Source organism: Dryobates pubescens, chromosome 15 (genome assembly GCF_014839835.1).
Source record: "Dryobates pubescens isolate bDryPub1 chromosome 15, bDryPub1.pri, whole genome shotgun sequence".
Taxonomy (NCBI): domain Eukaryota; kingdom Metazoa; phylum Chordata; class Aves; order Piciformes; family Picidae; genus Dryobates; species Dryobates pubescens.
Window position 1 is genome coordinate 1,063,401 of NC_071626.1, and position 24,525 is coordinate 1,087,925.

The 24,525-nt window shown below is 49.5% G+C and overlaps 1 protein-coding gene and 1 long non-coding RNA gene across 3 annotated transcripts; one reads left to right on the forward strand and one right to left on the reverse strand.

Annotated features, from left to right (window-relative positions):
- Positions 1-10,312: 10,312 nt before the first annotated feature.
- On the reverse strand, positions 10,313-14,748 carry SOCS2 (suppressor of cytokine signaling 2). 2 transcript variants are annotated; one of them, XM_054167801.1, is made up of 3 exons: positions 14,573-14,748; positions 12,444-12,727; positions 10,313-11,639 (listed from the first exon to the last, which is right to left on the reverse strand). In XM_054167801.1, the coding sequence occupies exons 2-3, from the start codon at positions 12,586-12,588 to the stop codon at positions 11,191-11,193; spliced, it is 594 nt and encodes a 197-aa protein (XP_054023776.1). In that variant the 5' UTR covers positions 12,589-12,727; positions 14,573-14,748; the 3' UTR covers positions 10,313-11,190. The 2 variants fall into 2 exon arrangements, with proteins under 2 accessions (XP_054023776.1, XP_054023775.1); XM_054167800.1 differs by lacking the exon at positions 14,573-14,748 and having other exon boundaries at positions 12,444-12,816.
- Positions 14,749-14,753: 5 nt separating this feature from the next.
- On the forward strand, positions 14,754-24,525 carry LOC128897839 (uncharacterized). The gene is made up of 3 exons (XR_008462608.1): positions 14,754-14,923; positions 22,317-22,812; positions 24,219-24,525. It is a non-coding gene; the product is annotated as an uncharacterized LOC128897839 (long non-coding RNA).

Genomic DNA, 24,525 nt, shown 5'->3' on the forward strand with positions numbered 1-24,525 from the left:
TCAGAAAGCTTAGAGCCTTTTGATGCTTCATTTTGACAGCAAAGCTGAGAATTGATGTGGACACAGAATGTGACAGCACAGTCCTAAAGGCACAGCTCTGTGTGCTGGGTTTAAGGAATGTTTATAGATATATCTCAGTCCATCTATTCTGTGCCCAGCCTCTGCAGTGCTGCTGCTCGTTTGGTGCTTGTACAGCAGGATTCTGATGGACAAAATGCTTTTATTTACAGATAATACATTTGATACAAGGCATTCCTTTTAAATAATTGATAACTAATATTTTATTCCCATGCTCTTACTAAGCCAAGGAAAAGATTTTTGTCTCAGGCACTACTGGGAACAGAGACAAAACATCCCATGGGTTGTTCCAGAGGGATGCACTAAGATAGTTACTGTGACCTTGAGGACACTGGAAACTACCCAAGCAAGTCACAGATTGCACTGGGTTTGGAAGGGACCCTGAAAGGTCATCTTGTCCAACAACCCTGCAGGCAGCAGGGACAGCTCCAGCTAGAGCAGGCTGCCCAGGGCCACATCAGGTCTGATCTTGAATGTCTTCAGGGATGGGGCCTCAAACACATCCCTGGGCAGCCTGTGCCAGTGTCTCCCCAGCCTCCCTGTGCAGAGCTTCCTCCTGATGTCCAACCTAACTCTGCCCTGCTGCAGTTCCAAACCATTGCCTCTCATCCTATCCCACAGACCCCTCTGAACAGTCCCTCCCCAGCCTGCCTATAGGTCCCCTTCAGGTACTGGAAGGCTGCTCTAAGGTCTCCCTAGAGCCTTCTCATCTCCAGGCTGAGCATCCCCAACTCTCCCAGCCTGTCCTCCAAGGAGAGGCAGTAACCAATACAAGGAGCACCCTGCTGTTGTAGCCAAGGTACAGCTGCAGTGCTGTTAAATGTTCTTGCCTCAGGTAGTTTGCAGTGCAGGCTGTGAGAAAACAACATTTGTAAACGACCCAAACCAGCATCAGGGAGCAGAGGACACCACAAAGCACCTCGGTGATCCTCAGCACAGCACTGTGCAGCTACTGAAAGTTTCTTGGCTTCTATTTCTGATTGTTAGCTTTTTGCTCTTTTGTTGTTGTTCCTTCTTCTTTCCTTCCCTTTTTCCTCTCAGTCCTGATCTAAGGAAGTGCCTTATATCTGGAATGAAAGTGACCAGGCTTGGAGACTTAAAATATCACATCATTGTCATCCTGACAGCTGCATCTAATTGCAGATAATGTGCCTGCATTTTAAAATAGAAACCCAAGACAAGCAGTTACATCACTTGCATTTGCTGGATCTTCTTCTCTTGCCAGATGAGGCAGTGAGGATCATTTATTTTATACTGTCCAAGAACATCTTAGAAAGTTAGCAAAACATATGGAGATGCACAGAGCAGCTCCAGATCCCACTGCAGCGAATGGGAGCTGTCCCACAGCCAGCCCCAGTCACGTCTTTGCTTCCAGTCTAAACAGAGATGCAAAGAAGGAAGGCAGAGAGAGGAAACAGATAAGGCTGGGAAGGAACAGGTTGACAGCAGAGGTCCAAGCCTGATTAAAGGCTAAATCAGTGGTTCCTTTTTCCTTCCACTAATTCATGACTACTGCTGCAAGATTCACATGCAGAAGCTGAATGTGCTGCTGGTGGTTTGGGTTCATCTTCAGTGACACTCCCCAAGTGTTGGTTGTGCTTTGCAGCTACAGAACGAGGATGTGCACAGGGAACATTTTTAAGTTGGAGAGAAGCCTTTAAAGTTCTCAGTTCTGTTTGGGTTCAGCCCTGACTGAAGTTCTGCCAGTGCAGATTCAGCAGATGTTTAGGAGGATGGTTCAGTACTGCTCCAGTTTTAGGGCCAGATATATATATTATGGATATAGATTAGATATATCTGAGCCAGTTTGGGCTCAGCTCAGCTCCCCACTAACTGCTCAGATCTCAAAGCTAACCTTGTCAGATTAAATACTGTTTCCTAGACTTTGTAGATCAAGAGCCCACCACCAATCCCACACATCACTCTCATCACTCTGGGACTTCAGACCTTGCTCTCTCTGGCCCTGAGGACTGGGAAATCAGCAGTGCTTGTCAGGCCACACTTCTGAGGGCTGCTGAATTGGGGGGGGGGCAAGCTGAAGCCTGTGGGAACCAAGCTAAGCAGCAGCTCTTTGGACAATGCTCTTCTCTTTACATGTGAGTTCTGCCAGGCCTGAATACTGATTTGTAGATTTACCATAGACCTTTCTTTGGGTTTTTTTAAAGCTCACTTCAAAGTCCCAACTCTTTTCAGAGCCTTTGTGCATGCATAATGAGATTCTACAAGGAGAAGGAAAAAAAGCTTTTGAGAGGATGCTTTATGTTGGAGTCAGTGTTCTATACCAGCAGTTTCTTTTGCTTCTACAGAGTAATTTGTTTCTGCTGATAACAAGAGCCCAAACGTGGCTTTAAAAGTAGTGCAAGCAGATTTAATCTATTAGGGCTATGCTGTTTTCAATTGTCTGGAGGACAGCATTCCAACTTTAAGGACAAAAGAGAAGAAATATGAGCCTCTAGATCTGTTTATTAAAAACACATCTAATTGGTTAAATCTCTCACAAAACCTCTGAAATGAAGACTGGGGGGGAGGAAAGAAACATCTCTTCTAAGCCTGGCTGTCAGTTTTAGACAGGAGAGCACAGAAAACATTTCTGAAGGTGATGTATCTCAAAACCTCTGTTAAAGTATCTCAGGGGGGCCCAAACTTGGTGGCCTGAAAACCAGACTGAAGTTTTGCAAGCTATTGCCATCCACTGCCCTCCCTTCCCTTCTTCCCTCACCTCTTCTTCCTCACCCTAGTCTCCACTGCATTCCCCTTGGCAAGAGGGTGACCCTCCCTAAGGCTAATATCCAGGTCTCCTGTGCCAGCCACCAAATCCCAGGCTGATGCCAAGGAAGGGAAGGTTTTGGTGTGGAAAAATCACCCAGTGTAGCTTGGGTGGTGTGCTGGTAGGGTCTGAGGTTACTGGGGGATGGCACTCTTCAGGTAGTGACACTTTTGCTACACCCAAACTGATTCCTTATTGCTGCTGAGGAAAAGAAAAAGATGGTGAGGCTGCAAGGGCATCACTGAAAGGGATCACCCCTGGGCTGCTGCTGAGGTGATTCTGATACCTCACAACTTCCCTTTCATTGAAATAAAGAAAGTCTTTAAATTAAAAGCAGCTCAAGGAGAGCAATGAGCAGAAAAATGTAGGTGGCACATCAGGAATGTCCTTCAAAGTAGCCTTTGATTTAAAAGGCACTTCCAGCGTGCAGGGAGACTGCAGCACACAGAGCTTCAAACCATCCTAAAGCAGGGGGGTTGAGGTGACTCTGGAGTGGCTACACATCTGTGTCTATAAGGAAAAGTGTTTGTTAGCAATTAGTGAAGGCTTAATGCTCACCACTGTGACACAAATGCTCTCCAGAATAGAAGCTGAACGCAGAACAGTTCTGGGAAGCAGGCATCAACTGTGCAACTTCTGTATTTGCTCCAGAAAACAAAAGGAAAGAATGGAAGGGGGGGAGGAAAAAAAGAAAGAAAGAAAAAGGGAACAGGTGAAATAAAGGGAAATTTTTTTAAATGGGGAATAAAAAGGGGGGGGGAAAGGAAAATAAGGAGAAAGGGGGGAAGGAAGGAAAAGGAGAAAATGCCAAAAGGAAAAATGGAAAGGGAAAAAAGAAAAAGGAGAAAGGGAAAACAAGGAAAAAGGGAGAAAAGGAAAAGGGAAGAAAAGGGAAAAGGGAGAAAGAAAGGGGGAAAAGAATCTCTGCAATGAATTTGCCAAATGTGATTCAGCATTTCTCTGATTTTTTAGTCCTTCCAATATATGAATTGATTTAGTTCTGCTTTCAAAGCTTAATTGAGAGATGCTTTGAGGAGAGAGATGAAATACTGCAAACTTCCTACATATTTATTCCAGACTCAGGAAACCTTTTTGCCTTTCCTTGTTTTTTAAATGCAAAGCAGCTATTTTTCATAACCTGAGAACAAAGCAAATCCACAAATTAGCCTGGAAAAAAATAATAATCAAACATTGACAAAGAAATGAAAGGACTTCCAGTTCTGAGCCTGCACCCTTGGCCCCACAGTAACTGCAGGCTGCAAATGGCAGCCTCTGAACCCTTTGTCTAGATCCCGGACTGGAAGCTTTGGTTTGCTTAGGAGGAGAAGAATTCCTGCTCTTTGGCATCTGTTTCTGGACAGACAGATTTAGTACCTGGATTTTGTAAGGTTCTTGCTTTCAGTTTGATCTTTTGGGGGAGTTAGTTGATGATGCAGGGCAGGTTTTTACAGGCAGCCCAGTAAGAGGTTTGCCACTGCTTGGACGTTTTCCATGCGCCCAGCTTCAGTTCCTAGCACTGTTAATTGCAGTAGAAGTTGATAGATGACAAAGTGTCAAGTCCTGCCCTCATGACAGATGGGTAAATTGCAGCTCATGCAGGCTCAGTCTTATTGAATATTGCTCTTCTTGGAAGAAATTAAACTGGCTTTAAAAAATAAGCAGCTGATCCACATCTCCTGCTGCCCTCTGGACTGTGTCAAGCAGCGCAGGAGGTAAGGAGACAGCACAATGTAAGGTGTGTGCAATGCAGGTGTCCAGAGCAGACCCTCACACATCAGGTTCATGGATTCATAGAATCATGGAATCCTTCAGGTTGGAAAAGACCCTTGAGACCACGAGGTCCAGCCATTAACCCTCCTCTGCTGAGTTCACCACTGAACCAGATTGCTGAGCACTGCATTGAAACAACCTTTAAACACCTCTGGGGATGGTGACTGCAGCGCCTCCCTGCACAGCTTCTTCCAATGCTTGGCTGCTCTTTCAGTGAAAAAAAACTGTTCCAAATCCCTAACCCTACCCTGGAGCAGGGTTGAGGCCATTCTTTTGTAGCAGTGCAATCTCAGGGAGGTGCTTGGAGAGGAGCAGTAAATGGGTTTGTTTGGTAGGCCCCTGAAAATCATCCAGATGCAGCCCCCTGTCCCTGGGCAGGGACACCTCCCACTAAACCCTGAGACACACCGAGCCTGGACGCCAAGACTGAGCCCAGCACATGCTGCTTCGAGGGGGACAACCTTGAGAGCTGCAATTCTAGTGTAACAGAGCCTTTTGGAAAGGTGTTGCCCAGTTCTCACCTGTCAGCCTTGCAGCTGTTTCTGATGTAACCCTTGTTGCCAAACCTGACCCAAGTAACCTCCAGAAACCAGGAGAATTGGCGCCGGGCTTGGAGGCCTGCCCCACGTGGAACGTGCATCTGCATTTCCTATCTGCTCACCAAACTGCAGTCCTCAGCTGGCAAACAGCAATTATGGAACCATTTGAGTGAAAAGAAAAGGATTTACTTACATAAACCCTGCCTGCCCCCGAAAGGAAGCTGAAGGCAGGAACCTGGAATTCAAGGCGTTTCAAAGGCATTTTGTTCTTTGCAGCACTCAGCACTGAACTTTTCCTGGGCATTAGCTGTTTGAGCCTTTTCCCTGCAAATGCCAGCTCATTCTTTATGCTAATAGAAATAGGTTTTGCTCCTGCATTTTATTCCTCCTCAGCAGCACAGAAAGTTATTAATATTTCATCTCTCAGTTCCTGAGGAATTAATGGCTCCTGCTCTGGAGGAAAACAAAACAAAACACAGGTGCAGTGGTGTTTAAGCAGGATGAGGTCCATGATTTACCACACACCATGGTGATGGTGATAATGTTTTAACATTTCTCTACATCTCCTGAGGCACTGGCAGATGACCTGGTTAATAAACCCCACCCTTGGCAGCCCTGGGACCAGGACAGGCTGATTTTGCTATAATTTTATTTCCAGGCTTTCTTTGTATGTGGTTTCAAACTGCTGATCCTAGTTGATTTCCTGGCCCTTTGAGCTCTAGTCATGGACCTTTCAGCTTTGTGCTAGTCCTGATGGTTAGTTGGGCACACACCTTGTGAGAAGTGCCTCCTCTCACAGGAGCTGCTGGGTTTGCCATGTTCTTTCCCTGCAGTCCCTACTCAGACACCAAAAGCCAGAAAGGTACCCCCCCTCCTCAGCTAGCAGAACAGCTTCTCCCCTGCTTCCCTGGCAGCTGTGTTTTCCCTAGCTCATAGCATGCCCTCTGTGTAGGACAGCAGATAAGGACCAGCAATGGCCAGCACCAATGCCCTCCATAGCAGCAGCAACCCTGCCTCCAAGTTTCTATGACTGGTCTGCAGCCTGTTGTAGAGATTCCCCCAGTTCAGCTGTAGTGCAGCAAACCACCAGGCTGTGAGGCAAGCTCAGGCCTTGGTGATTTGAGGTTATGTATCAATGGAATGTTGGTTCCAGGCATTTTCAGTCAATACTGAGACCTGCTGAAGCTAAAGAAGTGGTTTTCAGGGGCTGCCAAAGGAGCTTCTCATCCCTGCTTCCTTTGTGTACACAGCACTAAGCAGCTGAGACCCTTCTGGTAATTTCTGGTTCTTCTCTTTGGAAATGTTGTAGTTTATGCACTGAAAGTTTCCTTTCCAGTTTAGGTACTAAAAGTTTCTTTTACTTGTATAACTTTCATGAAAAATAAAATCCAACAGCAAAGTTTCTTGCTGAGAGTCAGTAAAGGAAGGGTTTAGAATCTCTCAAGCCACTGCTTCCTCTGAGGGTCAAGATGATGCTTGGAATGATCTTCCTGACAGCAAAGTCAGCACAAGTTTCCTCCCACTCGATCTGAAGTGCCTGTTAAGACACAACACCCACGTCTGAAGGCAGCTCTCCCCACTTCCACCATGTGTTTTGGCTTAAGGAGAACAAAGCCCTCACACCACTTGGCCTAGCTTTCTGCTGGGTCCTCAGGACAAAGCTAGAGGGATTTTGTCAGGAGTACAAGAAGAGGCTCTTGAAGAGGGTGTGTAGGTAAATGACGTTTTCCTATGGCATTTAACAAGGTGATTTACTTCCAGGAACACTTGGCTAGCACACAAGAGGTGTCGGAGGCACAGAAACTCAGGCAACTGCACAACTCCTTACCTGATCTGTTTCCCTAAGGAGGGAAGAGTCTCAGATTCCAAAGCTCCACAGTTTGTAGTGAGGAGCGAGTTCTGGATTGTGTTCAGATGCAAAAGCTAAGCCACTCTGCCCCCATCTTCTGGTGAACCATTTTTCCTTCTTGCTCCTAGTTCTATATTGTTTACCTAGAACGTGGTTACATAAAATGTAATGAGAACAAGGCTGAGGAGATCAGATTAAAATGAAACTACTCTTAATGCAATGGCTACAGTTGCCTGGTTACATTCCCACTCTACCCACCCATGCTCTACTTGAAATACTCTCTGTCTCTGGTGATGACACCAGCAGCAGGGCAGTGCCCACAGAGCTAAAGATGGAGCCAGAGTTCATACTCCTGCTGGGTTTAGTGCTAAACCACATACAGCCACCAATCCCATGTTCATACCTGCAGTGATTTTTGCTACAGTTCCCCCCCCAGGTATCACCTGTAGTATTGCAAGGTTCTCAGCTTTCCTTTAATTAAAATGAAGGCTTTCAGCAACTAATATTCCAGGTATAAGCTGGGGGGAAAAAACCCTGAAACTTCAAAACTGAAAACCAAAACAAACATAGGGGACGAAAACAAAATCAGTAATAAAGGCTGAGGATTAAAAGACCTTATCAGGATGTTTGGTTGACTCATGGGCACTGAACCTGTGAAACTGGCTTCGCTGAACACCCTGTACCAGCAGTTCAAGATGACACAGATCAGCTAGAAGTCATTCAGTGGAATCTGAGGGGCTGGCAGTTAAAGCAAACAAGCCACAGCAACATCCAGAAAGTAAAACAATGAAATAAAATAAGGTAAAGTAAAATACAGTGAAATGGAAATAACTAAAGGAAAGGAAAAATAAAGTAAAATAAAAAATAAACTAAATTCAATAGCACTGGGACTTTAAGAGGGAAAAATCAACGTTTGGACAATGCCATCATGCCTGAAAATTGACAAGGTCTGCATGCAAGGGTTCTGCAGCACCGCTGCCTAACCAAGTACTGTCCGGGGAACTCTGGGCAGCAGAAGTCGCTCCTCCGTGCTGCCGCCCAGCTTTCAGCGAGCTCTGGTGTGGTTTAGTTTTACTGGAGCAAGGCATCAGCCCTAGGGCTGGCATCCTAATGAGGACAAGAGCTGTGCCTTCATACAAAGAGGACTAGTTCCCCCTCCAGTCTGTTCAAAATATTGTTCACTGCTTCAAGCACACCGGAGCTGCAGCCCCTGCCTCTCCCCGCAGCAGCCAGGCCGCATGGCAGGGTGTTGGGTCAGCACAGTCAGTGTTTGGTGACTTCATTCCTCACCACAGCAGCTGCTTGGGATCACTTGCAGCAGTCACTTTTCCCTTCACTAGCACTCCTTGTTTTCAGCCTGTCATTTGCCCCTGCACTTTGGAGAACCACCAACAAAAAGACTAACAAGACCACCAACAGAAAGAGCTGTGCTCTATCTGCCCTGTCTTGTTCCTCAGAGCTTGGCTCTGCCCTGAGGTTTATTTGGCCTCCAACAGTAGGCTGCCAGCAAGGAGTCATAAATCATTTCTTGTGTGTACCACACAATTGTCCCTTTGCACCCCAAAGCTCTCATCCTCTCATTGGTATTTGTGATTTTCCATCCCTAGAACAGGGGCTAGCCTTAAAGGACCTCGGTGGAACATGTTTGCCACCAAGACCCCGGGTGGATCACAGCTAAAGAGCGGATGGCTGTGTCTAAAACCGCCCAGCAGCAGCAGATGGGAGCATTTTTTACTGCATCAGAAGTTGTGCCATACAGCAGCTCTCTCACCTCAAGGTAGAGCTAAGCAACAACTGTGAGAGAACATTGATGAGAATGGGTCCACACCTTTCATGGGCACTGCTCACTGGAAAGGTCCCCAGTGTCAGGGTGGCAGACCCTAGCAAGACAGGTGACAAGCACCGAAGAAGGGTGTGGTTGCAGCAGGTACCTTAAGGCGTGGGGACAAAGTTTACATCACAAAAGCTTTTGTTTGGTTTTTCAGCAGAAAAATCCTTCCATTGCTCCACTAAAGCTTGCATTACAAACGGGGAGAAAGAACTGAAGCCGTGGAGGAGGTGGAAGAAAAGCCACCTTGGGCACAGAGACCACAACAACTTATCAGGTGTTTGCCATTCCAAGGGACCATCTCCTCTGCCTTGGGCTCTTGGTGTCCTCCTTGTCCCAACAAATGGGCTCCTCGGTTTTGCACTGGGAGTTTAAATCCAACAAACAAGCCAGTCAGTGCCCCATAGTTTGGGAGAAGGGACAGAACATCTTCACACTGCTACAGAGCAGGTCACAAGGAAAACAAGAAGAAAATTGTACACTGTTATTTCAGCCCGGGCAGGGCTGGATTGCAGCAAGTCTTGACACTTCTTGTTCAAACGTTGCTCTGTTTGCTTTCACGCAAAAGCAAGCTAGGGAAGGAGTTAAATCTCTGAGATTGCTGACTGAGGATGAATCTATGTCCTCATTTCTGTCTTCACTGCTCTCCTGTTACTCTCCATCCTGAATATTTCTTCTGTTAAATACTTTATATTCGGTCTGAGGAGCAGGTATTGAGGGTCTTAGCCCCTTCTTGCCATTCAGAGGACTGCTGTAAGAGGAAAAACAATGCCCTAGGAATGCCCAACTCCAGGAATCAGCAGGCACCCTCTAAATCACTAATCTGAACATAATCCAGATATACCTTTGAGCAGCAGCACAAAGGCAAAGCCTCACAAAGGGTGTTCATCCTCACTGATGCACCTGCGTTTACTTGAGTATTAGCTGGGAAATGATCCCTGATTCCTGAACAGCAGCAAACCCATACACACAACTGGCAGATTGTTGTGCAATTTGACTTACTTTATTGAGTAATAGTCTGAGAGCTACAATGGTGAATTAGAGGAAAAGAAAACCAAAACCCTTCCACAAACAAACAAACAAACAAACACCCCAAAACAAACCCAAAGAAACAAAAACCCCAAATGAAACAAACATCCACCAAAACCCAAACAAAAACCAAAGTGAAACAAAACAACCAACCAAAAGCCAAAATAAGACAAAACAACCAACCAAAAGCCAAAATGAAACAAAACAACCAAACAAAAGCCAAAATGAAACAAAACAACCAACAAAAGGCAAAGTTAAACAAAACAACCAACAAAAGCCAAAATAAAACAACAAACCAAAAGCCAAAATGAAACAAAACAACCAAAAGCCAAAATGAAACAAAACAACCAAAAGCCAAAATGAAACAAAACAACCAAAAGCCAAAATGAAACAAAACAACCAAAATTAAACAAAACAACAAAACCAATCAAACCCCAAAAAAGAACCAAAACAACCAAAACCCCTCAAATTATATTTCCCCACATGTTGGGAAAGAGGCTGAAGAAAACCATTCTACACTGTAGAAGACAGCTGTTAACTGCTGATATCCATGTTTTGACATTGGAAATGCCTGCAGAGTAACAGCCCTAAAAGCCTCAAGCAAAAGAGGCTTAAATAGTAATAACATGGATATATCACCACTGGGAAGATGTGAAGGTGTTAAAGACTCTGGGATACCAGTCTGGTAGAATCAGCAACATACTGGGTTGTGGCATTTCTCCTTAAGGTCAGCCTGTAGAGAACGTGGGGAGGAATCAAAAAGCAAACCAAAGAGTGATTTCAACTGATTGCTTACAGTACTCCTTTGCTTGCAGAAAAGCACAAGAATCAGACTTCAATAAAAAATGACTACATGTTTGCCTTTTTTTTTTTGACTGGATTTGATTAGTTGCATAACTTTGGCAAGGTTATCACAGTGTGATCCAGTTAAGCTTTCAGGAGCACCAGCACCACGTTAATCTTGGGATCAGACAGTTGAGAAACACCTCTGAGCAGTCCTGCAGTCCCTCCCAGTCCCACCAGTTAGCATTTGATAGTTAGTGCAGGATTTGATGCCATTGACAAAGCAACACAGTCTGGACAGCTCTCTGGCTTCTTCTTTCTGCTTGAAGAATGAGAATGCCACCTTGTTGAACCCCCAGGGATGCAAGCTGGGATTATTCTACTTAAAGTCTCCCTTTGTAGCATCTGAAATCAGAACAACTTTGCCCCAGAACCGCCACTGTTTTGATAGTGAATTCCATGCTGAGTTGTACAACTCAGTTCTTTGGCCAGTTTTAAGAATTGCATCTAAATGCTACTCTTCATCAAAGGCATTGAGAAAAGCCATTTACACCTGGTACTGGTACTCTCTCAAGTACTCTTTTAGTCTTGTAGGCAAGGGCAGCTCCCAGATCTGGTTGGTACATTTGTTGATCGTTATTCTGCAGCGGTGCTGCAGAGATGGAGCAGATGTATAAAGAGGTTTGTTCAAGTAAAGGTGAACTGTGCCGTTTGAAGGTGTTTCACTTCGGTCCTTGCACATGAGAACATAGTACTCGATCAAATGCACCACGCTGTTGAATTGTTTAAGTCTCGATCTGACACAAGTGATAGAGTCCAGCCTAAACTTGCCATCCTGGTATTCTATCCGTAGGTTGGTCGGCCCTGCTGATGTTTTTACCGAAATAGTCAGCAGATACTCTGAATGTGAACTGTCCCTAACCAAGAAGGTCCCTTCGGGGGCATCCTGTAATCTCTCTTTGGCTTCAGCAACAGTCATGCTGCCCCAGTACCATCCTGTTAAAAGAGGAGACAAAGATGGGGGGGTTGTTTATTCCCATTTGTCGGTTTGTTCAAAAAGCTACTCCTTGGCCGATAGATTTGTAATTAGCCTTTTCCTTTGTTATTTGAAAGCTGAAGTCCTGCAGGCAGTGTAAATTATTATTTCCTATTTAAATTCATTTGCTTTACCATGCGGCTCGTTCTGTCAGAGCCTTGCAGGGCACTGTGCATTCACATCCACGCAGACACACGCAGGAAATTTCCTGCGGCGCCCTGCGGGGCTGGCGCCGAAGGCAACGACCCCACGGGACGCGTCCCGCGGCTCCGCGCCGCGCACACTGCGTGGCCGGGGCTGCGTCCGCAAGGCAGAGCTGCCAGCCGCTTTCGGTAAGTCTCTCGTAGGCTGCTGCGAAGGGAGCCTTGCCCTAGCAATCGGAAGGAAAGCAACTTCGGCAGCGTGGCTACGGTGCCAACGGGAAGGCGAAGGAAGACAAAAGCCCTTCCCTCCGCCGGCGATCGGAGCGCAGGTACGCGGGGCCGTGAGGGATGCGGCGCCGCGGACTCCTCGACCGGCGGCAGCGCCCGGCCGGCGATCCCGGCCTGCCACCGGGGCGCGGCGCTGCCGGCGCGGGCGGTGCTTTCGTTTCGGCCGCCGCCGTCCCCCGCCGCCGCGACCCCGCAGCGCCGGGCGGCGACAGCAAGTGTCGGCCGCTCACCCTTCCCAGGACCCCGGCCCGGCGGGTGGCGGCGAGCCGGGCACCCTGGCGAGCGCCGCCGCCCCGGGCGCTCCCCGCTTCCCGACCGGCCGCCCGGGCTTACCTGCCCGCCGCAGCTCCTCCATGGCCTCGGCCAGCGGCGCCGCCTCACGGGACTCCTCGGCAGCAGGCGGCGCTGCCCCGGGGTGCCCCCAGCGCTCCCGGGAGCCCTCCGCGCTTTCCAGGGACCCGGCGGAGCGCAGGGTCATGGAGGGCGGCGGCGGCGGGCGCGGCCCCGTTCGCACGCAGGTCGGGGGCTGCCCACTGGGAGAGGGCTCCGCTTCGCCGCCGCCGCGGTACTCAGCACAGCGCCGGGTGCATGGTCTCGGCCCCCGGCCCAAGCGTAGCCTGCGAGCGGAGAGAGAGAGAGGTTAGCGGCGAGCCCCAGGAGAGGTGCTCCCGGCGCAGCCCCGTGCGGTTCTGGCGCTCCCGCTTCGGAACTTCCCGGCATCCAGAGAAAGGACCCGAGGCGAGAGATCACCTCCCGGCGGAGACAGGGAGGGAGGGACATCACCTCCCGGCGGAGACAGGGAGGGAGGGATATCTCCTCCCCCCGCCGCCCAGCCCTTCCCCGGCTCCTCTCCGCCGGGGGCGAAGCAGAGGCAGCGCTCCGCCAAGGTGATCTCGCTTTATCGCAAGGGCAAGCCCGCAGATGCGCCGCTCCCTCGGCCGGGGTAGCCAAACTCTAGCCGGCAGCGCTGGGGAGAGTGCATTTGGGAAGGGGCAGGTCGTGGGGGGCGAGCCGAGCACGTAAAGGTATGGGGTGGGGGGGCTATAACCAAGGAGCCGGGCAGGTCCCGGGCAGCGCGTACGAACGGCACGGCACGGCACGGCACGGCACGGCACGCCTTGCCTTTCAGTAAGGTCATACGATAAGTCGTACCTCTAGGAACGGGAGCCCGGCCCACGGCAGGCTCTCGGAGTGGGAACGAACCTCCCCTGGGCAGCGGCGTGACCGAGCGGCTGCGGGGAGGGCGCGCAGGCAGCGCCGGCTCCCGGGGCTCGCTGGCCTCTTGGGTGCGGAAAGGGGCAGCGCCGTGAAGGGCGCGATATATTTAGCGCGGGGCAGGAAATGTGCGTTTCCCGTTCCATTAAATGCTGATATTGTTTAAAAAAAGAGAAAAAAAGGAAAAAGAATCTTTCCGCTCGGCTGAAACGAAGAGGAGGGACAAAAAGAGCCTCTCGCTGTCACGCCGGGAGCGACACGAAGCCGAGCAGCACCAGAGAGGGGGAGCCCAGACGGCTGGGCGCGGGGCGAGGGAGGTTCTCACAGGGAAGATATGGGAGACCCCCAACAGCCTGTGCTGGCGAACCCGGCAGAGTCCAGGTGCGCGCTGTGCCGAGGCGGCTCCTCCCGTCGCAAGTTACGCGGTGGAGTCGGAAACTTTCCCCAATTAAACTTTAGCGGCAGCTGATAGGTGGCTCTGCCTGGTTCCTGTCGCAACACAGGCGGCTAACCCCCCAGCAAACCCAGCCCCGCGCCTCTCTCGCTGCCGGCTCGGGGGCCGGGCGCAGGTGCGCCTGCCCGCGGAGCGGCTGCGGGCGCGGGGCCGCCGACCGCCAAGCCCCGAGCGCAGGTGGAATCCGCCGGCCGCGGCTGCCCGGGCGCGACCCCTTGTGAAGAAGGGGAAACGCCGACAGCGCCTGGCCGCCGAGTGCTGCCGCCCGCGGGAGCTTGGCGGGGGACAGGAGGGTTTGCGAGGCGGTGGCAGTTGTTAGCTGCGGCGGGGACGGGGAGCGCCCCAGCAGCCTGCCGCCGGCTTCGGGGGAGCCTTCATCCCGCCTAGCAGCAGCTCTGTCCCGGGAGCAGGGAGGCTGGCTCCCCGCTCTCGAGGAGCCGCAGGGCAGCGGGCGCGGGGGAGGGAGGGACAACGACAGCGGGACTCACCCAGGCTCGGCGGAACGCGGCGAGGGGCCGCCGCTGCCGCCGCCTGAGGGTGGGGGCAGTCAGGTTGCTGGCGCTCCTGGCGGCGTAGAGGGGCCGGGAGGGCCACAGCAGCAGCCGCCGCCGGGGAGCAGCGTCGGTGCCGTGCGCGGGCAGGCAGGCTGCCGCTGCCGGAGGAGGATGGTGCTCCTGGGAAACAACACCCTCCGCTCCCTCCCTCTCCCCGGCGCGGGCGGTCTGTTCGCCTTTGATTGCGAGGCGAGGGCATCCTGCCCCCACCGCTCCCCCTTCCCGAGATGGCTACATACAAAGGCTGCTTTCCAGGAACTTTCCAGGAACCGCATCATGTGACAGGACCCGCTCCGGCGCCTCCACCGCGATCGCGGCCAGCCGGGGCCGCCGCACCGAGCCGCCGCCCCTGTCACGCCGGGGCAGCGCTCGCCTAACCCTTCCCCCCGCCGGGCCCACCCGCCCTTCCTCCTCCCCCTCCCGCGCACGCCGGGCCGCGGGGGACGCGCGGCCAGCAGCAGGTCAGCGGCCGAGGCCGCCGAGGGACCGGCGCGCGGGCGGCCGCTGGAGCGCGCGGCCCCGCGAGGCACGGCCCCGCCGGCAGAGGCTCCAACGGCCGCCCGCGCGCGGGCCGCGCGGCACCTCCTGAGGTAAGCGCGGGAGCGCGAGGCCCCCCCTCTCCCCCCCCCCCGACCTCCGCCGCCGCCGCCGCCGCCGCAGGATGAGGGCAGAGGGGGTGCTCGGCCTGTCCGGCGCCGGCGGGCACCTGAATGCGGCAAGGGGGGGGTGCGCCCTCGGGGCCGGGAGCGCGTCAGGGGCCGGTGCCAGCAGCTCTGGTGCCAGGGACTTCGCGGCGGACTGAAGCTCCTGGGACACCCCACCCTGCTCTCCACCCCCCCCCCCCCCCTCCCCATTTCACCCTCGGGCACCAAACGCCTCGCTCGTTGCTACCGACAGCCGTGCCCCGCCGCCGCGCGCGCCGAGCCCCCCGGCCCGCCCGCGTTTGGTTTTTTTTAAGGGATTTTATTTTATTTTTTTAAAATTATTTTATTTTATTATTTATTTATTTATTTAAAATCATGCCGGCGCTGGTTTTTCGGCGTGAAGATTGATCGCGCCGCGGCTGCTGCTCGTTTAGCCAACAGCCTCCCGACGCTACCCGGGGTCGGCCTCTGCCGACTTGAGAACGAAAAGAAAAGGAAAGGGCGAAAAAAAACCAAACCCCAAACCCAACAAAGAAAGGGAGAGAGAGAGAGAGAAACAAAGGAAAAGTCTCCCGATTAGCCTCACCCCTCCCCTCCTCTGCAGGTCAGGTCCCCCCTGCCTATTCCACAGCAGCGTTAGGCAGGGAATATTTCTCTGCCTCTGGCAGCAGAAGGGTTCAGAGGTGTCTTAAGTCCTCAGGAAAAAAACATATTAAATAAATAGAAAATAATACCAAATAATCTCTTTAAAAAAATCGGGCCGGGCTGGGGGGAGCCTTTGTTATCGAAGAGAGGAATGAATATGCATCAGGCTGGACGGCTTGGCTGCTCCCCGGCTCAGGCACCCTCCTGCCTTGGGTCCTACTCTCCAGAAACTCCTCAAATTCAGCGTTTCTTTAAAAAAAAATTTTATATATATCTATTTTTAAAGATAGTTCCTGACAGCTTTTGTAATAGGTAGTAGTTATCATTTTTATACATCGGGGGTAAGTGGAGAGTATTATAATTAATAGTTCCCTTTAAATACCACTTTTTTTTATATATATATATATTTATTTTTTTTTAGTTAATTAAGCAAATTCATCTGAGGGGGAAAAAAAAAAGAACTACTTTGCTAAGTGACTTGGTCAGTCTGGTTTAATCTGCTTGCAGTGCTTGGGGGCTTTTGAATTGAATTTCTTCAGTTTGTGAACAAGGGTGGCTTTAATCACTGACAGCACTGCAGATTTAAAATGAGGTCTGAGGGGGGGAAAAAAAAGAGAAGGGAAAAAAAACCCCCAAAACAACAAAAAGCCCAACCTTGGGCTTTCTTACTTAAGCATTCTCAGAAATGCAGTAGAACAGTTTAGATCTTGAAGGTCATTAATGTTCCTGTTTTCCTCGGTGCGGTTCAAGTAGTCTCAGACACAGCCCTCAGTGACTTCTGTGCAATCCCTACTGATTTTTCGTTGGGCAGAGGTGGAGAGGGGGGAGACTCTCTCTGTGTCCTTTGCAGCTCGGTTAACAGCTCTGCCAACGATGCAAGGTCTTGCATAAAATCTGATGTACTTTTCCAGCACTGCACGGGCTTTGCTGTGCTCAGGAGAACAACAGCAGCAGCACAGAAAAAGAAAGGCAAGACAGGTCTGTTTTTACGACTACAATAACTGTGTGTATGCACATGCAGACACAGAGCTTTGCCTCAAAAAGAGGTTGTTTTGGTACGATAGTCTTCAAATGATGGCTGTTCCTTTAAAGTTCCCCAATTCGCCTTGGAGAAATGGAATGCATCTTAGCAGGCTGCAGGGCTGCTTTTTTACAGCTTTGCTCCAGAGTTCTCCCTCCCCATGTTATTTATTAATGGCATTTTTATGTGGATGGTATCTCAAGGCTTCCTTTGCTTCTGCTCTTTATTCATCACTTGAAGTCATAATAATTTGTTTCTAAAACCACAGCTAGCTGCTCTAAAAGCAGAGAGAGGAAGACCCTGATTTATGTGGTGAACAAGAAACAAGAGCAGAAGAATGTAATAAATGCTTCTTGCTTATAACTTGATATTGTTATGAAAGAGGTAGCATAAAAAATTAAATAGGCAGTATAGCAGCAGGATCTTAGCTGAACAGGGTTCTGTGAATTTTATTTATGCATGAGAAGTTGATGTCTTTTAAAAACGGCCCTAAAGATCTGATAAATTTACAAGAGTAATGAAAATCAAACTTAAAAACGGCAAATCAATCTTTAAATGCTGCTTTTGGCACCTCTCAAGGGTGCTTTGGTTTCCAGTTACCTTTATGCTCTGGCAGGAGGCTTCCGTGAGCACGACAGGGCTCGGTGGCACGAGTTAGCAGCTCGCTCTCCCTTCCAGCAGTGTCAGTGAGCTGGGCTCCTGCTCTGGCTGGGTGAGCCTTTCACACAGTCACTGGGAGAAAAGGGGAAAATTAGGAGTGAGAAAAGGTGATTAAATTAAAGTACTTTTGGGATTATGGGTCACACGTGGTGCAGGAAAGGACTTGAAGCTACTTTTTAGCTTCTCTAGCATTAGGATGTTTAACAGCTGTACTCTGCCTTAAGTTTGGGTTTTTTTTTTGGTGTGGGTTGTTTAGTGTGTTTTTTTAACTGTATAAAAGTTATAATGGACTAGGAGAGAGATATGAAATGGAGCAAGAGAAGACTGATAGCTTAGCTTTCCATCATGTGAGCAAATTCAGGGTCTCTAATTTGCCACGTAACAGACAGCAGTTCCAAAGAGAGTGGCTAAAAGGAAGAAGAAAACTAATTAATCACATGGAGATTTAACATTTGTAAATGCAACTGAAACCAAGTCCTTGCTTGCTTGAAGCCTGTCTGTTTGGGGGACAAATATTATCTGTGTGTGCAGCCATGAGTGCTTCTGAGGCAGTGTTAGAGATGTACCATCCGACCGCAGATGAAAGGCAATCCCTTGATTTCTTTTCCAGCTTCTTTATGCTGTGAGCGAGCGCTCTGCTTTGGGCAGTATGTCATCCATACACTCGAGCTTTTACATTGAGATTTATCTTAGTGCTGAAAACCTGGACATTAGGAGCTGTTGAAAATCACAGGCAGGATCTCTTCTCTGCCTGAGCTGTTCTCAGACAGATAGGTGCTTAAAGAAAAAGAGAAGGGGAGGGATGAATTGATTTATTTACATTTTGTTTTTCACTGAGCCCAAAATCCCTTTTGTGACCAAGGGAGGAGGTAGCAGGGTTTTGACAGCAGCGTGACGTGCCTGCTGCTAGAAGTTATTTTCACTTTGTTCCTGAAAAGTATTGCCAAATTTGCTGGAGAGCTAGCAGGCTGATTTATTTATATAGCAGGACAGGAGTCGGGGGGAGGGGGGAATGCAATTTTGGCCCAGCTGATTTTGCTCAGTTTGCTTTGTTTTGCTGCAAGGATTTGTTGATTTATTTAGCTAGACTTACCCAGCTACCTGGAAGGATACAAGGGGCCCTCCCTCGCTCTCCATGTCCTTCCTGAAGGTGCAGCAGAGATGATCCATTATCCCTGACATCCCGTTGGGTCAGATAAAATCCACTTCAGTTGAAAGGCCAACTATTGCTTAGCACATATCTCTGTTTATTCAGCATATTTTGACAGCTGTTTACCTGACCTGATAGAAATTACAGCCTGTAACTGCCACGCTTCCTCCCTGCCCTGTGACCATCACAGTGCTTCTCAAGCAGAGACAGGAGAACGCTGAGCCTTTGCCTCAAGCAAATGTAGAGCACGTTACTCGTAGCTCCACACCACCGGCGAGGTGAGCCCTTAGAGGATTTCTCACTCAGCAATCAGGAGGGAGGTTTGCTGATTTCACAAAGAGTTCCTAAAACATAATAAATGCAGCAGAAAGCAAGCAGCTATCTTCATAAATGGAGTCTCTCTGCTCTGTCCAGCTGCCTGAGGAACAGAATGTTTTGATGAAACAAATTAGGTTGTATACCCCAAAAAACTGACTCTTAACCAGCTGCCACCTTGTTTCCTGCTGGTTTGATCTACTCAGATGTGAATGCTTTGTCTTTCTTGAGAATGTGTGTGTGCTAAAGGAGAATAACCAGAAACTCAGGGAATAACTCAGTGGTGTTCTGAAAGAAAATCAGCACTTCCCATTTAAAAACAAATAACCAAGAGGCAGCACTAAGGCAGCAGTACTTGGACATAACACCCAGGTTATTTTCTTTCAGGGGCAGTCAAGAAAAAGAAGGATCATTCCCTTTAGTTCAGTGGACAGACAGTCACTAGCCAGCATGAAACTCTGACCATAGAAAGGTGGCATTTAAATCCTTCTCTCATCTCATGTGCTTTATGTCTCTGCTGTTTATGACTTAATAACATCTACAGGCCTTGGCTGCATTAAATGTCTGTAATGAAAAACTTCTGTAATCTCTCTAATTCACAATTTAAAGTAAATCTAAAGTTAAACTAATATGCCTGGACACGGTGAGGAAAAGGGTACCAGGCACACAGCAGAAAAATAGAACCTCCCCGGTGCAGGGTTTGCCTTACACTGTGCTGGGCTCCTTTACAAAGAGCAGAATTCTGGTCTGTCTCTTTATTATTCTGTGACTTATCCAGTTTCACTCTGTCTAGAACTGGCTAAATATTGCTGAACGTTACCTGAGAATGCTTTGTAAATATTTGTGCTTTGACAGGGCTCTTTCTCCCGTCATGCTTTCCTTTTTGTGAACAGGAGAGGAAAAAGAAAGACTCATGGCATGAACCACTCTGGTAGCAGTAATTTGAAACAGTTACTGGGAGAATACTTGCTCTGGAGTGCAGCATTCAGATGATAATGGAAGATGCTGTGGCCATGACGTTTATTTACTTGGTTTTCTTTCTTGCTTTTTTTTAGCAGAGAGAGTGTGAGCAGAAGTGTGTGTGTGTATGCAGCCAGACACCTCCACGTGCCTGCAGGCAGGCTTTTGGGAGGCCTGCAGTCGTGGAGAAAGGGACACTCTTGTCTCTGTGTGTTAGAGAAATCCTAGAGATAGCACAGCTGAGAGCACTGTGAAATCTTACATTCTTGTCCCAGATGCTGCCAGGAAAAACAAGCCTTTTAGGCCTGAGGAGGCTTGAGATGTTTTCTTGCCAGTTGTGAGTCCTACTTCTCAAAGTAAAAGAGAGCAAGTAATGCCTGTGAAAAAAGTTTCCCTGACAGAGCTTGCAGGCAGCTCTCCTCCCTCTGCCAATCCATAAGTAATTAAAGCTCTTTTGTTGGCCGAGAGTCGGCGGACAGGAGGGAGGAAGATTAGAACAGGTGATGTAGTGGCTACCTCCAAAGGAGAGAGTTCTCAGTGCAAAGTGAAAGGAAGATGAAGGAAAAAACCCTGGGTTATAGGTCTCTGAATAAATGGTCTCCATCAGAAGAAGATTAATTTTAAATCACTGTTCTACTTCTTACATTAAATACGGTTCAGTTCGCCCAGAGCTAGTTGGCCTTGAGGATGAATTCCTACAATTAAGTGTTTATGATTGAAAGTGCTGCCATGGAAAGCAGACAGATGAATATCATTTCAGGAGTACTGAAACTCATTAAATGAGTTTTAGAACCTTTTCCTGGGCATAAGCCACTTGTACATTTCAGACTCAGGCTCTGTCAGCTTGCAGCGTGAGGCCTGGAGTGCTGCTGGCTGTAGGAGTTTGAGTAACAGGATAATCCACACATGCCTACATCTGTGTAATTTCAGACTTGCAGCCCGTGGTGTGTGTGTGTGTGCTGCTTTTCAACTGCACTTTTCAGATGAGTGTGTTAATTGTTAGTGGCAGGTAATGAACTTAACCTGCTCCTGAGGTGCTGCCTGCTTGTGGCTCAAGATCGACTTGGCTGCTTTCCCTCTCTGCAGCATAAAGGGAGGCTACACGTGCAGTGCCACACAGATCTGAGCAGTGCCAGCTGCCAGCCACCTTCCCTCTCTTCATTTGTGCCTGGTTTTGTCAGGAAGGCCCAAGGCACCATCCTGTGCCTGGCTGCCACCCTGGGAGGACATCAACTGAAAATCAGGGCAGACAGACTGACTGGCATTCTGGGGGCTCAACAGAGGAAACAGAGACAGGGCTACTCTTCCTGCTTAAGGAAAGAGCATTGGTCCACAGCTCACCTTTTCTTGGCACTGCCTGCCCATTCCCAGGATTGCTTTCCCCTCCTGTGAGAGGTTGTGCCAGCTATGTGGGAACGAAAGCTCACACAGTAGTAGGCAAAATGGGAGAGGCTTCTTGAGACAGTTGCTGTCTCCCCTTGTACTGTACCTGAGCCATCCCACCCCGACTCTGAGAGGCTGCTGCCAGCAGAAGGGATGATAAATGAGCACACATTTCCTAACCAACCTCTGCTTTCTGTTCTGTGTGTGAAGATCTCCCCCAGCTCCAGCTGTGGCTCCAGGCTGCAGTCGCTCAGGAGCAGCTTCTTGAGCTGTTTTGTCATGAGGTGGCAAATTCTGTCACAGGGTGGGGTGAACGGTTGGGGATGAGAGTAGTAACTCCCTCAGCCATCTGATTTTAATCCCTTACCATATGACTGGAAGTCCTTAGATGCCCTCTACTGCCGTATACCAGCATTAACAGATGGCTCTTTGTAACCAGCTTCAGATTTGCCGAAGTTTATTATCGCTCTGCCTTTGTCGATGGGTGGAGGGGGGGAGGCGATACCCAGAATTACTGCGCACCATGCCAAGTCTCTTCCACAGCCTGAGTTTGGGCTAGACACCGTCGGTGCCTCGCAGTGCTGCTGCCCTGTGTTTCAGCAGTTGAAGGGTGCTATTTTTAGCCTCCTTCTCAGAGCCCACGTCTCGGATGAATTATCCCTCTGGGAAAGAAGCTGATGCAGAAAGATGCCTCAGGCACAGCAGAATTTCCCCCCAGCGCTGCAGCCCCCAGTGTGCAGTGGAAGGAAGCTGCAAAAGCTGCTGCTGTAGATCAGCCTCTGCTCTGGAAAGGAATTAAAGGATGCCATCAGATCTGTCATTTGCCTGAGACAGATCAGCAGGCAGGAGTCAGTCTCTGAAATGGAACAGGAGTGAAGTTTCTGTCCCTGGTTTGTCTGTGTTATGACAGGCTTTTTGTGCTGGCAGGCACAAAGCAATCTCAAGTCAAGCAGTTAATCCTGCAGGGAGTCGCTACGGGCTGTAGGAATCAAGTGCTGCAGTTGTGCTTGAATTTGAGCTGGGTTGCTTTTCTCAACTCCTTTTCCCAACACAACAATCCCACCTTTAATTCCCCAGCCCAGGTTCCTAGCACTGATTTGACTGAGCGGGTTTGCTCCAAAGGAAACGAGTGGCCACATTCTGTGTGTTTCGAAACATGCCTAACCTCCTCTGAGGACACTCTACAACTGTTCCTTTTACCCTAGGTGGCTGCCAGGGGTGTGACAGAGAAGCAGGCAGGGCAGGAGAGAGGGGAGCTTGCCAGTGGAACACATGACAGCCAGATCTGCTCCAGGTAAGTGAGGGGGACACGTGCAGGGGACAGGGAGAAGGGTCTCTGCCAGGCTAGTAAAGAGATGCAGCCTGGGCTCATGGGAGGGCTGAACTTTCACACTGTGATTGCTTTCCCCCAGCACAGTCCTCTGCTCCCAGGGACACTGCTCTAGAATATGCTACTCAGATTTTCCAGGAGCTTTTGTAATTCTTCCAAAGGAACAGAAGTCCACAGTGAAATCTTGTTGTGAATGAGGGCTTTGTTCTGCCAGGCTGCTTCTGGAAACACCTGGCTCTTTGTTAACCGCTGCACAAAAGGCCGAAACACGAATTTGTTCTTGTGCTTTTGTTTTCAGAGCCTCCACTCCTCCAGCCTCTCCTTTCTCTTCCTCCAAGACATGCAGGAAGCTGCACAAGTCCTCCTGGCAGGTGGGTACTTCGTGGCTCTGGTGGCAAACCTGTGAGGCCATGGCACTGCCTGTCTCCTGGCACAGCTTGTCACTACAGCCAGATTCCCCAATTTCTTCTTGTTCTTTGGAGGGCATTCCCCACCCCCATCCAGCAGGGAGTGGGATCCTCTGTCCAGAGAATGTAAATAGCAGCTGTTTCCACTCCATTTGCATTTATATTCTTAACACTTCAAAATAGAGTCTTTCTAGCAGCTTTCACAGTCTAGTCAAAATTCCTCCTCAGCCAGAGGTACTGGTGAGATGTTAATGAAATGCCTTTGGGCTGCCTGATGGGAAAGAGGCAGCAACAATGAAGTTCCCCAAACAGCTGAGCTCTTGTGCTTCTGACAGCGACAAATCGAAGCACACCTTGGGCTGAGAGTACAGCAGGTAAGGAGATGGACTGTTAAAAATGTCTCTGCTGACCTGCTGGAGTATTTCAAGCAAAATGGGTTTGTCATAGGAGTGCAGCTGCAAAGGGGAGAACAGGCAGCCCAAAGCAACAGCTGGCTGTGTGAGGCTGTATGAAGTCAGAAGCTTGTTTGCTCGTGTCATTTGGGTTTAAATGAAGCTCTTGTGTCCTGAGAAGAACTGAGGCCCAGCTCCTTGGGTTTTCACACCACTGGTTTCATCTGTTGGCACTTCACTGGCCCTGAAATGGAAACACAGCATTCTTGTTTAGTGATGCCTAAAGGATGATGCTGAGAGTGATGTCCTCTTATTGGCTTCTTGCTGGTTTCTTCCCCTCCAGAAAACTTTGACAGCCTTTCACCTCATTATTTTGCTAAATGACTCAAGTACTTCAGATTTCTTTGATCCTCTGAAGGCTGAGAATTGCAGCACAGTGACATTTAGTGACCTTTGCTATGGTTCATTTACTGCAGCGTGGACACTGGAAGATGCTTGCTCTTGAATCCAGGGGGGGTTGAGTTACAGAGATGCACTTTTTCCTCTGCATGTTTGCTCATCCAGAGAAAAATCCTTTTGTTTCTACAGGAGTCTCAACTGGGGCATCCATCCAACGGGGACTGGACAATCTGGATGATTCACACTGCTTAGAGAGCAGTAATTACCTGTGTGAGCTGCTGCTTTTGCACACCTTGACAAGCCTGGAGCAGTCTCAGTCAGGCTTGGTAGTCTGAACAAAGAGAATCTGAGCTCAGGTCTTCTGTAAAACCAGTGTGGGTCCCAGGTACCTGCTTTCAGAGGGCAGGCTTGTATGTGAAACTTACAGCTAGACTTGAAAAGTCCTTGATACAAAGAGGCATTGTGGGGATAGTTCCCTGTAGAGCAGACTCCTATGTCCACCCCCCTCCTCCTTGAACTCCCTTCTGTGGCCCCCCCAGGCCTAACATGTCATTCTGACTTTTTGTGTGTATCTTTTAGCTTGGAGTGTCTGAAATTGGCTGGAACTGCCCTGCAGCCTGCGAGGATGGTGCTTCCCTAGCCTGAAAGTGAGGGTTTGTATTACATGCTTGGTGGTGCTTGAGGTGCACAGCCAGCCTGACCAGTTCAGAAGAGCAGGAAGGTTAAAGTCCAACGAGGAGCGAGCCTGGGAGCGGTGCTCGGTGCACACTCTCCCTCCGGGGCTGTTGCTTTGAAAGAGGGCAAGGTGGGACAGGGGAAGGTAACAGAGGTATGGGGAGCAGCAGCCAGAGCCTGAGCTTGCTCCCCAGCCTGCAGCAGGAAGGAT